The 14,750-nt window shown below is 32.5% G+C and overlaps 1 protein-coding gene and 1 long non-coding RNA gene across 2 annotated transcripts; both read left to right on the top strand.

Annotated features, from left to right (window-relative positions):
- The first annotated feature begins 3,240 nt into the window (after positions 1–3,240).
- LOC133173375 (uncharacterized) lies at positions 3,241–3,681 on the top strand. Its single transcript, XR_009719035.1, has 3 exons — positions 3,241–3,291; positions 3,518–3,553; positions 3,643–3,681. It is a non-coding gene; the product is annotated as an uncharacterized LOC133173375 (long non-coding RNA).
- A 5-nt stretch (positions 3,682–3,686) lies between these two features.
- LOC133173873 (myosin-11-like) lies at positions 3,687–14,383 on the top strand. The gene is made up of 15 exons (XM_061308943.1): positions 3,687–3,697; positions 4,055–4,117; positions 4,648–4,713; positions 4,826–4,885; positions 5,680–5,784; positions 8,248–8,298; positions 9,051–9,128; positions 9,446–9,496; positions 11,038–11,124; positions 11,521–11,571; positions 11,739–11,810; positions 11,960–12,161; positions 12,715–12,804; positions 13,837–13,917; positions 14,038–14,383. Exons 1-15 carry the CDS (start codon positions 3,687–3,689, stop codon positions 14,296–14,298), a joined length of 1,329 nt encoding a protein of 442 aa, XP_061164927.1. The 3' UTR covers positions 14,299–14,383.
- Positions 14,384–14,750: the final 367 nt, after the last annotated feature.

Genomic DNA, 14,750 nt, shown 5'->3' with positions numbered 1-14,750 from the left:
ATTAGTCACATGGAAGCTTCCTTAGGTAGTGTAGGTTCAATGAAATAGAAAGATAACGGACAGTAATTAAGCTAAAAGTCCATTGAAACAATACAAATTGGGATCAGAACAAACAAGGACTTTTGAAAACCTCAGAGGTGTGAGATCATGGAAGAGTAAGCATCCGGTATCGATCGATTGTTTTTGCTGACAGTCCTGTATCGACAATAGAACTTACGAAATGTTGACTTCAAAAGAAACTGTTGATATTCTTGTTTTAGAAATTGTTGGTACGTAGAGCATGCTCTTGCGTATCAACTGAGAGACATAAACAGCATTTGCAGGTGATAATGGTATATTGCTACAAAAATATGGGAAGTTAACGATAGAGAACTTGACTTCATCACGTTTACCATAAAGTTTTGTTTTTAGATTACCATTAACGTCTTTTTCTTAGTAAAATATGGAACAGACGTGTCAGACACTGTGCTATCTTTCATTTCGAGTTCAAAGGAATATATCGAATCAATGTAGGAATGAAAATGAACATTGTTAATTGATAGAACGACATCGATATACTAGTATCTAAACGTTGAATTGATTGATTGATTGTATGTTGTTTAACGTCCCATTCGAGAATTTTTCACTTATATAGAGACGTCAACGTATGCCGATGAAGGGCTTCAAATTTAGACCTATACTCGGCACTAAGGGCCATTGATCAGCGAGGGTTCTTTATCGTGCCAACGTCTACCCTGACACGGCTCCTCGGTTTTTAAGGTCTCATCCGAAAGACCCGTGACTTTTACTTCTAGTGCCGGGCGCTTGGCGAAGGAACAGTCATTACTTATGTTTACGTCTTCGGTTTGACGCGGCGCCGTAAATTCAGAATCGAACCCGGGCCTCCCGATCACGAAGCGAGCGCCCTACCATTAGGCTACCCTGACCGGTAACGTTGAATTGAAGGCCATAGCAAGAGATTTCTCCTTTTCACGTAGATTTTTTTTTTAAAATAAATCATGCTTAATATGAATACAAAAATTGTCGATCAGAAACCCGAGAATCTTTTTAATATCAACTTCGGAATACTTGTGTGTACAATCAGAATGTTTTTAACAAAATAATTTTGCAAATGATTAATGACAAATTAAGTAATTTTGCGAGTTTCGGTTTTATTGAAAAAGCAGCTATCTATGATGTCAAAAGACCTTGACTTTAATTCATCGTGGGGAATAATTGTATAAAGTGTTGAAAAGTCGTTCATTTTTATGTTACTGATTTTGGTAAAATATTATGATTTAAAATTTCCGAAGAGTTCTTTGGAATTTTTAAGTATCCACATCTGATTTACACCTCTTCTCGAACAAGCTGTAGTACAGTACTCTTTTAGTTTCTCCTTCACTGCTGTTAATATTTAAGCAAGGAGTAAAGAAGGAGGCTTAGTGAGAATTTTGAAAGCTTGACTCTGTTGTGGATTATAAAATTCTAAGATCGAACCTTTGTGATCCAAAGAGGAAAACATGTTTCATACTAATTGTTAGACAAACGTTTTAATGCTAATTAGCTCACCTGAGCCGAATTCTCAAGTGAGCTTTTCTGATCACATTTTGTCAGGCGTTCCTCTGTCTGTTATCACATTTTCCACTTCTTCTCCAGAACCACTGGGCCAATTTCAATCAAACCTGACACAAAATATTCATGGGTAAAGGGAATTCAATTTTTTTACAAATGAGGAGCCACGACTTCTTCCAAGGGGAGATAATTAAGAAATAATGGCATCATATATCTTCTTCTCAAGAACCACTTGGCTAGAAAATATGAAACTTATATCGGAGCATCCTCAGGTAGTAAAGATTCAAGTTTATTTATATCATAACCCCAGGGGATAGGGTGGGCCACAATAAATGATCAAATTTTTACATAGGATTTCATAGAAAAAATCTTTAGAAATCTTCTCAAAAACAGCAAAGCCATGCTTAGTCATATTCAGTTAGAAGCATCTTCAGTGTGTGTAGATTCACGTTTGTTCAAATCAAGACCCTTGGGGTAGGCGGGGCCACAATGGCCGATCGAAGTTTTACATAGGAATTCATAGGAAAGTCTTTAAAAATCTTCTTCTCAAGAACAAGACAAAATCATGATTGGCCATATTTATATGGAAGCATCCTCAGGTAGTGTAGATTTAAGATTGTTCAATCACCCCAGGGGATAGCATAGGGCCACAATGGTTAATCAAAGGTTTACGCAGGAATGCATCGGAAAAATCTTTAAAAATCTTCTCAGGAACAACAGTTCATGATTAGTCAAATTTACATAGAGGCATCCTCCAGGGGTAGGTTGGGGCCACCATGGACAATCAGAATTTTACATAGGAATTTATACATGTAGGAAAAATCTTCAAAACTCTTCTCATGAACAGCAGAGCCATGAGTATCTTTATATGGAAGCATCTCCAGGTTGTGTAGATTTAAGTTTGTTCAAATCATTACCCCCGGTGGAAGGGTGATGCCACATCGGGCGATCAAATTTTTACATTGGAACTTATAGGAAAAACTCAAAAATCTTTTACTCAAGAACAAGACAAAGCCATGATTAAGCTGTTTAATATACAAGCATTTTCAGTTAATGTAGATTCAAATATTTCAAATCATGACCCTCGTGGTTAGGGTGGGGCCACAATGGACGATCAAAGTTTTACATAGGAATTCATAGGAAAAATCTTTAAAAGTGCTCAGGTAGGCGATGTGGCCCATAGACCTCTTGTTTTCCTGATCAATACAGTGAGCTTACGGCCGGTGAACCAGTCGACAGGGGATGCTTATTTTTCATAGGTGCCTGATCTCACCTCTGGTGTTTCCAGAAGTCCTAGTTTTGCCTTGTTCACGATTTGTATTCTTTACTACATTCATGAGATTGAGGTACTAGTACTTACCTTCATCTTTTACTTGATGTAGATTGATTATGTTATCGATATTTAGTGATTCCCCCTCAAGGCATGAAAATGCGAAGGAGGAAATACAAAGCCTTAAAGGGCAACTTGATAACATGATACAAAATTACGAAGAGGAGAAAAAGAATTTAAAGGAAGTCCAGGAAGAAGTGGGAAAGTAAGCATTAAATGTCACTTTATTGTGAAGTTCATCTTTAACATATGTTCAGTATCCAAAGTTACAACGCAGATAAACGGATAAGCGTTCATAATCAACGAAAACAGTCGAAATTAAGAGAAAAGACTATTACATTTTTGCTGTAAATTTGCAGGTATAAATCCAAAATAGAAGAATTGAAAAAAGAAGTATCGGGTTTAGAAAGGTATCTGCTATAAAGATCTATATTAAGAAATGACCGATGTAGAACGTAATATGAAGTTTGTAATATTGACCATGTACTTGTATTAAAGCAATGCAGTGGTCACTTAACCAATATCCAGAATAGAACAAAATGAGTTATTTTGTATATTGTTTTGTTGAATAAAATATGATCAAAATAAATATGATATTAGCTGTCAAATTAAGAAAACAACTTATTTTATTTGCAGGCAACTAAAATTGACAGAGGACATGCATACAAAAACGTAGGTTAAATGTCGCTGACCAGCAAGTTCAGCAACTTCTGTATTTGTTTTTATAACGAGTGTGTAATGCCCAGTGATTTAAATTGCAGATTAAGAGAAGGGACCGGGACAGAAAATCAACCGATAAGGTATAATGGTCACGCTGTATCAAATTAGTTTATTTATTATTATCATTACCTTTGGTTCACAAATTAATAAAACAATTTAAAAAAAAAAAATAAATAAATATATATTTTTAAAAAAGGAATATTTTTCAAAATTTCAACTGTTTAGTTTACCAAATAGATAAAATAAAGATTTAAAAAAATAAACGTTTCCTTCTTTTTTGATACAGTAAAATTGCAGCGACATATGCTTGAAACACGTGAATAATGATATGAAAGATGCGCTCATTCTCAATGGAAATGGCTCCTATTATTTATTTAAAGAAATGTATTAGAATATTTAAATCCTACTCTATTTAGGCGTATATATCTATATAAATTTTTGACTGATTTTCAGTGAAGAGAGATTAAAAGCTGAACTGGAAAGACAAAAGACAGACTTGGAAAAGAGCTGGAAAAAGTAATGTGCTGCTAAATCTGAAATATTCGCTATATATTTTTAAAAAATTTCACGTTGACCTTTTCTCCATGATACCAATTGTATTAAAAAAAAGAAATCCTATCTCAATATATGTAATCCAACGCCTCGTGATGTCTTGAATATCAATGCAATACCTCTAATATATGTAGTTCCAAAGATAAAATCGATAATATAAATGTGCTAGTATAAAAAGAAGGAGCGACATAGTATTCACTATGTTTATTACATAAAATTGTTGAAATACGTGATGTTATTTAAAAAAAAAACACTTTTACCTTTATTTTAGTAGGTCGTTTTTCTAACAGACTTATATCATATACGTTGTTTTGACAGTGGAAAACAAAGACGGTATAAAAAGAATCACCAAAGTTTGTTTCTTTTTTTAAATTTGAAAAGATTTTTATCCACGTTCTTGGTCTTTTCTATCCTCTATCCAAGAACTGTTTTAATCATAAGGGTGTTGGCAGTCCAGCATTCTGGAATGGTACATATTCTCTATCTATTTCCAGAGAACTGGATAAATTAAAAGAGGAGCTGGAAACGAAACATAAAGAATACAAAAAGGAGCTCGAAAAGTAATTCTTTACTTTTACCAAGTTATCTTTTCCCCGAAAAATAATAGGTTTTTTATTTTAAAAAGTATATACTATATAGTATTAAATATTATGCTCTGTGTCTGTTTTTCAGAAGAGACAATACGATACAAGATTTAAGCAGCAAATTGGCAAAAAAAGAGGAAGAAATTAGGTTATTATGCATATTTTAAGAATATCTGTCTCAAAGGTTAAAAGAACTATTTCAACTGTCCAGTTATGTCAATTTCTCATTTAGTGCTTGGATTCTCAAATGCAGTTTTATTTAAAAAAAAAAAACAAAACAAAGATTTTTACTTATTAATATAATACTGCACTTATCTTAAATTTTATTAGTCCCCTACCGGTGAAACCGGAGGGGACTATAGGTTTCCTCTGAGTCTGTCCGTCCGTTTGTCTGTCCGTCTGTCTGTCTGTCTGTCCCTCTGTCTGTCTGTCAGTCTGTCCCACTTGGTTTTCCGCACCTTTTTCCTAAACGCTTGCAGATATTGAGCTGATTTTTGGTATGTAAGTGTATCTTGATGAGTTACAGATCAAGTTTGCATTTCGTTCCGCTTCATTGATTTTTGACGGAATTACGGCCTTTTCAATTTTTAAGGGTTTTCCGCAATTTCCTTCTAAACGCTTTCAGATATTGAGCTGATTTTTGGTATGTGACTTTACCTTGATTAGTTATAGATCAAGTTTGCATTTCGTCCCGCTTCATTGATTTTTGACGGAATTATGGCATTTTCAATTTTTAGCGGGAACCAGATTACACTTGCCGGTAGGGGAATAGTATTGCTAATGCAATACTCTCAGAATGCTTGTTTTTAATAAATGACGCACAATCAAGAAATATAAGCTGCCAAAATATCATATCAGATATATTATATTTGAACCAAAAAAAGTATTCTGTGAAAAGTTAATCCAATATTTTATTTATTATAAAAATTGTTCTTTTTTCAGATTAGAAAGCTCCTCATCGCAACAAGCCGAGGGATCAAAAGAAATGCAGGAAAGGCTAAATGAAGTAAAGAACGAGAAAGACCAAACTAACGAAGAACTCAAGCAGTGAATACCTTATTATTTATGTTTTTCAAGTCTACACTCACCATTGCTAAGGAGATAATTGTGCTTGATTCTAGTTTAAGTGTAATTCTAGAGTGATTATAGTTTAAGAGAAAAGGGTATGGGTTGGATAATAAGGAGATAAAGATAATCCCCCCCCCCCAAAAAAAAAAACTTTTTAACCTATCATGCGTTTGTGAACTAATTAAATGCAAATTTTGGAAAATAAATATATTTCTACTCAACAAAAGCACAGACAAAAATTTGAGGAATTTCGATTTTTGTTTAACCTTTGTATATCAATGATTGATAAAGTACTTCGTTGTACTCAGTTGTTCCCTTTGTTGGCACAGAATAAGGGCCTCACTACAATAAGGCGTTTTGTAAACTAAGTTTTATCAGAGCTTCTTCTGGAAATGAGCACAGTTATGGTTGGAATACCTTCCACATATCTTTTAATTTATAATCTGTTGACTTGTTTTGAGGAAGATCTGGTCTTCTTTATTATACCACCGTTTGAAAAGAGAAGGTATATAGTGATGGAGGTGTCCTTCCTTCTGAACGTCCGTAACACTTGGGGGTGCCCATATCTTATCCGCAACTCCTCCTATTCCACTGAATAAAATTTAATGAGACATTCACAGAATCTTTGTTACGTAGTGCCATTGTGCACCTTTTATTTCATTTTTCAATATGGCAGATAAATAGGGCTATAGCAAAATAAGGCCACTGCCATTCTTTCCATAATGGGGGGGGGGGGTGTACTTATCTCTTCTCCGCAACTTTTTCTATACCACTTAATAAACTTTAATAAAACTTAACAATTATTATAACATAGTGACATTGTGCACTCACTACTTTTTCGTATCGATCAGACAGATATTTGAGGTTTTCCATAGCAAAACTTGAACACTGACATTCTTTCTATAGTATTGGGGGTACCCATCTCTTTGTCGCCCGCGTGGCACAGTGGTTAGAGCGTCTGCTCTAGAGTCGCGGCATAAGGAGTTGGTCCTTACGTCGCGGGTTCGAATCCCACTGTGGGACGTGGAGACCGGTCCTTCGGATGAGACTGTATAAACCGAGGTCCCGTGTTGCAGTAGGTGCTGGCACGAAAAAGATCCCTCAATGGTCGTAAGTGCCGAATATAGGACAAAATTTGCAGCTCTCCACCGGCAAGTGGTGGCGTCTCCATATGAGTGAAAAATTCTCCAGAGGGACGTTAAACAACATACAAACAAACAAACCCATCTCTTATCTGCAACTCCTCCTACACCACTGAATAAAATTTAATGAGACTTTCACAGAATCTTTGTTACATAGTGCCATTGTGCACCTCCAATTGATGTTCTGATCAGACAGACATTTGGGGTTTCCCTTAGCAAAACACGGACTTTGTCACTTAATCATATGGGAGCGGGGGTATCAATATGTGAACTCAGTGCTTACGGTACCCCTAGTATTCTCTCAAGTGTTTTTATTTAGTTTTCATTCAGGACTGTTCGGTGACAACATAAGTAAAAAACTCAATTCGTCTGATAAACTTTCCTTGTGCTTTAAGTTTTGAGTTATGACATCCAGTTAAATACTAAATGAAAATCATTTTCTGGGAAATACTAAACAAGCACACAAGGTACAGTACTAACATCTTTCAGTATTCCCTGATGAGTACAACCTAGTTTCTAAACCGCAACGCATTTCTACACTGGAGCGGAGGGGAACAATCCCAATTGAAACTCAATCTAAAGCTTTAAATGTTATATTTACGGTGAAATAGAAGGATTTTGGTAAAAATAATTCAACGGCCATTAATACTGGTGGAAGACACTTCAATGTGTACTCATTCAAAGTACAAAAAAAGGTCTATGAAAACCTAATTCATGGCAAATCTAGTGACATTTTGGCTGTTATTTGTGCAAAATGGAGAGCAACTACGTTCTTTAAAGTAATTCTTTAATCGTTAATATGAAAACTGAAATAAAATTGTAAAATTTATCATATCTTTTGTTGAAATCTTTGTAGTAGCAATTTATTTATTTCCAAAATGTGCATTTAATTTGTTAACAAAAGCATGATAGGTTAAAAAGTTTTTGAGCTGTATTCAAGCTATTAATTGGTAAGTTGCGATTATTTAATTCGGCCACTGATTTCCACTTTGTTAGTAAAAATATCTTACAGAAAAAATGTGTGAAATCGTTACAGTGCTTTTTTTCATGTTATACTTTTTAGCAGAATATTTAAAACAAATCTGTCAATCAGTAATTTTTTTTCAATTTTGGCTGGAAAAACGATTGAGCTTGAAAGAATGACCAGTCGGCTGGAAGACGATAAGACTTTAAAACGTCCCCATATTAACGTCTTATAAATAATATAGATTCATAACACTGGTTTTTATTTGATACTTTTCAGGAAAATATTTAAGTTTAATCTGTCATTCATTGTAAACTTATTTTTACATTTCGGCAGAAAAACCATAGAGCTTGAGAGAATTACTATCCAGCTGGAGGAAGAAAAGAGGTCTGAACATTTCCATAATATTTTTTTTTATTAAGGTTTTTGTTTGAAATGACAGCTTTAGATGATTGATATCAATTTGGAAGAAAAGCAGATTTATTCATTTATATATTCCTATTCATAAAAGCAAATTTATTCAATTATATATTCTTATTTTTAATAGCAGATTTATTCATTTATATATTCCTAATCATATCTAAAAGTTGAAATCGAAAAAATATAAATAATTGTTACCAAATCTTGTTTTGTACAAATTAAAATACTAATTTAATTGTTTGCAAAGTAATGAGATGGAAAAAAAATTACATACTAATATGAATGTATTATACGAGTATTTAATCACAAACACAACAAAATACTAGCAATTACATAAAGTTGTTTTTGCTAAAACATTAATTAAATCAGATTTTAGCTGAAATATAGACCTCTTATTGATTTAGTACAGCGATTTCCAAGTAGTTTTCTCCAAATTCAGATTTAACTTTAATGCACTTTTTATCCTTAAAAATTGATTCTGTTTTAAACACTCACTTGTAAATGATAATTTACAAGTTTATTAAGAAAATTGCATGTGTTGTTCCACTATGTGGTATATTTTTGACTGATTTCCTATTAAAATTGGTGATTTTAAATTTTAATTTTATTTGTCGATGATAAAAACGCTAAGAGGATTTTGTTATGGAATTATAAAATAGGATTTCGTCACTGTCACTATTATACTTTTTAAATGAATTTTAAATGATACTAAATTGAAGAAAACACAGTGCAGAACTGGAAGAATTGAAAAAGAAGTATAATGAAGAAAAGGAAATACACGAAAAAGCAATTACAGAGTAATGTTAATAAAAGAAATATTTCATTGAAAGACACTTTATTGTATGCAAATTAAACAGAGAATTTTGATCAATATTGAACTGGTTTTTTTTAATTAAGTAATATATTTTTTGTGTTTCATTAAGAAAAAAATCGAAATATATAAGTCTCAGATAATTCTTTTTTTTTTTTTTTGGTTTATTTTTATGCTATGAAAGTAATAAGAAATTTATAATAGCAAACCTCTCTGAATTTCAAGCTTTAATTAAATCTCCGACAGAATTTTATCTTCAGCAATAAGATAAATTTTAATTTTCATCAACATAATTTTTGACAGAAAAACAGAAGAACTTGAGAAATTAGCAAGCCAGCTAGAGGATGAAAAAAGGTTAGATTCTCTTTTATTGTTCTGAGTCTGAATTAATTAAAACATTGCTTTTGTTTTTCGTTTTACTCTACTATGATAATTACACGTCTAATTATTCTAAACTTTAATTTTTTTGGATTTTAAAACACAAAAATAAAAACAACATCCTTAATCGGTTCCTATTTATTTTTCTACAATGTACTTTCCTTGCTTATTTTTTTAAATGGTCACCTGAGTCATTCAGATGACTGTTTTTGTCCATTATCGTACAGTTGTGCTTTTGTGTGTCATGCATAAACTTGTCACATTTTCAACTTCTTCTTAAGGACCATCGTATTCAGTAAATCCAAATTTAATAGTACTGATTGGGGTCGATATCAATAAATTATGACATGATATTGTCGGTTTCGACATTGAGTTAGTTCTTGGACATTATGGGGTCGGGGAGCAATAAGGGATGAAATATTTTCTTGTGAATATACAAGTAAACATCTTTAAAATTCCTTTTCTTCAGAAAAGCTAAGTCATGATATGGCAGCATTCTCAGGTAATGCAGATTCAAGTTTGTTCCAATGAGGGTCCTGGGGAAGGTCAAGGCCACGATGAGGGATTAAAGTTTAATGTAGGAGGAGGAAAAAATGAGAATTGTACCTTATAGCATATTTAAACATTTTATATAAATATTAGTACTGAGAAGTGATTCTCTGAAATCTCTGAAGTAATGTTTGTCTTTTTGAACATCATTAGTAAGAAAAACGTGGGATCAGATTGAAATAATTTTGTGCTATAGTCTTTTTATTTCCTATAAGGGTAATTAGGAATTTCTGAATCTCATATTTTAAATGAATCTTTTGAATAAAGTTGTCATTAATTAAAACGCAAGATTTACAGCTTCATATTTTCTTTTCAACATAATTCTTGATAGAAAAACGAAAGAACTTGAAAAAGTAACTCGCCAGCAAAAGGATGATAAAGGGTTTGATTCTTTTGTACTTATGTAATATTTTAAACCTTTGGTTCTTTAAAATTCATTTAAATTGTTAATAGTATTAAATGTGAAAGGTAAGATTACGAACAGTGATCGATCTAAAAAAAAAATCCACAAACAATACGAATATGTGAAGCGGGCATAATTAAGGTTTTTTACTTAAAAACTATGTATATACAACTGACATCGTCATTTGTAGAGAAAAATTGCAACTTCGTGGCAAGTACAATCTGTTGTTAGGTCGAATATAGACTAACGTCAAATTTTCTGTCATTATTTTCAAACTGATTTGACTACGAATTTTCCGTTTACCCAATCATGACAAATAGCATACGGTGGGTGTGACCGGTCGGCAGGATGCTTACTTCCCCATGGCACCTGATCCCAACTTTGATGTTGTAGAGGTCCGTTTTTGCTCTGAGCACTATTTCTTTTTGTTTCAATGGACTTTTGAGTTTGATTACTGTTCGTTATCTTCAATATATATATATATGCATAAGAATAAAACTAACCCCCCTGGAGCGTGAACGCACTTATGAGGATTAGGTACAAAGTACAAATTTTGTATTTGTAGGAAAACTATAGATAATAAAGGAGTTCATGAAGATGGAAATTTGAAGAAAATTAAAGAGCTAGAAAAATCCATAGAAGAATTAAAAACGTAGGTTTACGTTGTTTGAACTTCTTTCAAAATTTTCTAAAATACCAGTATTTAAATATATTCATATACCGATAAACTACCTACTCGGTGTTAAACAATAAACAGTCAATCTTTGTACTCTTTTGAATTGAATCATTGCACCACTATACTTGTAGGCAGTTTTGTAATGATTACTATTCTACCTGTCCTGTGCTGTTTCTAAGCTGCTAGAAAAATATACATGTTGGGGTTTTTTTTCAATGCATTAAAATGTTTAGATTAATTTACTTATATTTTCCAAAAATGTATCCTTTTAAAACTTATCACCCAGGACGGGTTTTATTAAACAGCTAAGGAAAATATTTGATTTATAATCAAAGGTTCTTTTTATAGAAATCATATTACTTGCATTTATAGAGAAAATAAAGAACTTCAAGAAGATTTTGAAAAAAGAATACAGTTAAAAAAGTAAGTTGTTTTGAATTGCATGCTTATAGATCGAATTTGATGCATTGTTATTTTATATATATATATATATATATATATATATATATATATATATATATATATATATATATATATATATATATATATATATATATATATATATATATATATATATATATATATTACAGACAACCAAAACCAACAAGAGCATCAGATGACGTATCAGCATTAAAAGAAGAGAATGAATCCCTCAAAAACAGGTAAATGTTGTCATAACATTATCACAGAATATTTATGTATGTTCATAACATTGCTTCAATGTGATGATTGATATGCTTTATATTTTTCGCAACAATGCTCCAGATGATATTCTGTGTGTTGTCCTTAACCCCTCCCTTTCTTCTTACAGACTCAGTCAGCTGGCGGGTGCCAAGCTAACAGAAGGAAATCCTAATATTGCGGACCTCAGCGACAAGAACAGGCCAATAAACTTAGCAGAAAAATTCTCAGAACTTTATGACAATGAATGGACAGATGCACTAGAGGAGCTAATGGATAGTGAAAAGAAGAGCGAAGAGGAAGGAATCGATATTCTGTTTCATATAGTCAAGGTGAATCTCAGATATTTTTGACTGTATACAGGGATATTTTTGCCCCTTTTTAAACACCTTTCCTCCTCGTCGCCAGTGGGCAAAGCAAAGAATAAGTAAAACACAGAAAAGAAATCTAAACTTTATTTTGATAAGTTATTTTACGTAGTATACATATATTGTTGAAGGCTTCTCATTCTAAATACTGAGAAATATCTCATATGATAAAATATGTTAAACCTTTTGGACTTATATGATTATTTTGAAGTATACATACAGAAAGAGTGAAAGGGATTATATTCTGCAATGTAAAGGTTATAGATACTCTATATACCCTATATACAGATACTCTCATTCCCCCTTATTAAATATCGGAGCAGTACAAAAAACATGGTTAATGTATCCTCATTTGGGTGCCACAGGACTACTTATTGGATAAATTGCGAATTCAAATATTCAATATCATTATATAGAAATAAAATTTGTCAAGAATCTTACTTTGGCTGAGCAGATCATAGATTTTGAAGTACAAAACAAAATGCATATTTTGAAAGAAAATACCTTATCATTTGAGGATGCATATGAGTTTTGCAGCAAACAATCCACTACGCTCTACAAGTCGATGACCAAAGGGATAAAGGACCTTGGATTATTAGACGAAAAGGTATGGATTGTCCCGTATTTCATGAGGAGATAATAATAAATAAAATGTGTTGTACCACATATATTCTTTCTGAGACACAAACCAATGAATCGAGAACACAGAGACAATTCAGCAGAAGAGACTCATAAAATGGAGTTTTCAATTTTCGTGAACAACTTTAAAAAATAACCATAAAGAGGAGAATCTAAAATCGGTTTAATATTATTCGAAAACACGCTATAATCTTAAGCCAATGAAAATCAGAAGATTCCTGTTACTTAATACTTATTATTCTGGTTGTTTTAAACAAATACCTAGGATTAGATTTAGAAGTCCGTATTTAAAGGACCAGGGCTGCTACCCTGTGCATTACTTCTACATTTTTGTATTTTATTTGATTTTGTTTTACTAGTATTTTGAATGAAATATGAATTTAACGAATAGTTATCAAGTTCAAAAATCCATTGGAACAATAAAAAAAAGTGAGTAGAGCATGTGCGGACCTCTAAAAACATCAGAGGTTGGATCATGTGCCATGTAGAAGTAGGGATCCCCTGTAGACCGGTCACACCTGCCGTGTGTTTCTTGTCAATTTTTGGGCAAACGGAAAAATCCGTAGACAATTTTGAGTGAAAATAATTCCTAACAATTTGCGTGGAAAACGTCAGTCAACATTCGACTACTTAACGATAGATTGTATTTGCTAATGAGGTCATTGTATCGACCAGAGTTTGAGAAATTAAAAGCAATCCTTGACAATGGATGTCCCTTTGTTCATAACAAGAAAAAATAAAACAATATTAAAAGGGCTTGATTCAGAGGTATAAATCATTTGGACATCACAGTATGTATGTAATGTTTCGATACCTGTGAAATACTTGGGATATCTGGGATAATCAAGTACGCACATCAAATAGACTTCATAGCAAATTTTACCAATGTATGCCAGTAAATTACAAAAAAAGTAAATAAATAATAAATAATGGCTAAGTTATAAACTTTAAATATAACTTGTATTTTCTATATAATTAAAGAAGATATATAAAATTATAGATGTGGCCTCAAGGACTGTCCAAACAGATTAAGGATCACAGGAAATCCATTTCAGTTTTAGTTTCCAATAATCTGAGTAAGGTATGATATACAAGCCACCATATGAAGACTACCTACTGCTTATACAAGATTTAATTTATATGGACACATAAATGTACGTATTTAATGTAAAACACTTTTTTTAAACTCATAAAATTGTAGGAATTCCTAAAAAGTCAGAAGCACACAGTTGGAAAAGCCACATCGAAGTATGCAGAGGCATGTGCTGCTCTTTGTTGGTTCATGTGTGTCCAGGACCCACCTGTTTACATGGACCCTAGTGTCCCGAAAGGGAACTTTGACACAGACAAATACAGAGCATACACAAAGACTGGAAAAGATTACAAATACCTTGTGTGGCCCCCACTTTACCTACATAAAGAGGGACCAATGCTCGGAAAAGGCATTGCCCAAGGAAAATAAAAAAATCCATTAATTCTGATGTAACATCGAATATGAAAAATGTATTATTTCAAATGAATATACATTTAAGTATTGATAAATGATACCTATTGATTTTATTGTAATTTAAAAAGTTTACTTTATTTGGATTTTCCACTGTCCACTTCTGTATTAGTAAGATAATATTTACCTAGTCATTAGCTCACGCGAACACTTACAGATCTGTTATCAATTCACAAAGGATGGATGATGAAAATGAGAATCGAAACATCCATTGTTCAACTTAGCACTCTCCTTTAAACAATACAATGTCAATCCCAATACTGGTAGACATATTGACATATTTAGTTTAATTTCTGAACTTAACAAATCGCTTTTGATATTTGACATTTAATCGGTATATGTCATTAAATTTTGTTAAAGCAATCGGGCTTGTTTACTGTTAAAAAGAGAAATAATCAGGCAAGCATCAC

Source organism: Saccostrea echinata, unplaced genomic scaffold (assembly GCF_033153115.1).
Source record: "Saccostrea echinata isolate AGI-Se365-2 ecotype Australia unplaced genomic scaffold, CSIRO_AGI_Sech_v1 ptg000056l, whole genome shotgun sequence".
Classification (NCBI taxonomy): Eukaryota; Metazoa; Mollusca; class Bivalvia; order Ostreida; family Ostreidae; genus Saccostrea; species Saccostrea echinata.
Note: the sequence above shows the minus strand (reverse complement) of the source record. Positions and strands in the feature narration are given on the sequence as shown.

Coding starts and splice junctions, on each gene's coding strand:
- LOC133173873 (XM_061308943.1), top strand. Junction 9,129..9,445: donor CACGAAAAAGCAATTACAGA/GTAATGTTAATA, acceptor AATTTTTGACAG/AAAAACAGAAGAACTTGAGA. Junction 9,497..11,037: donor CAGCTAGAGGATGAAAAAAG/GTTAGATTCTCT, acceptor TTGTATTTGTAG/GAAAACTATAGATAATAAAG.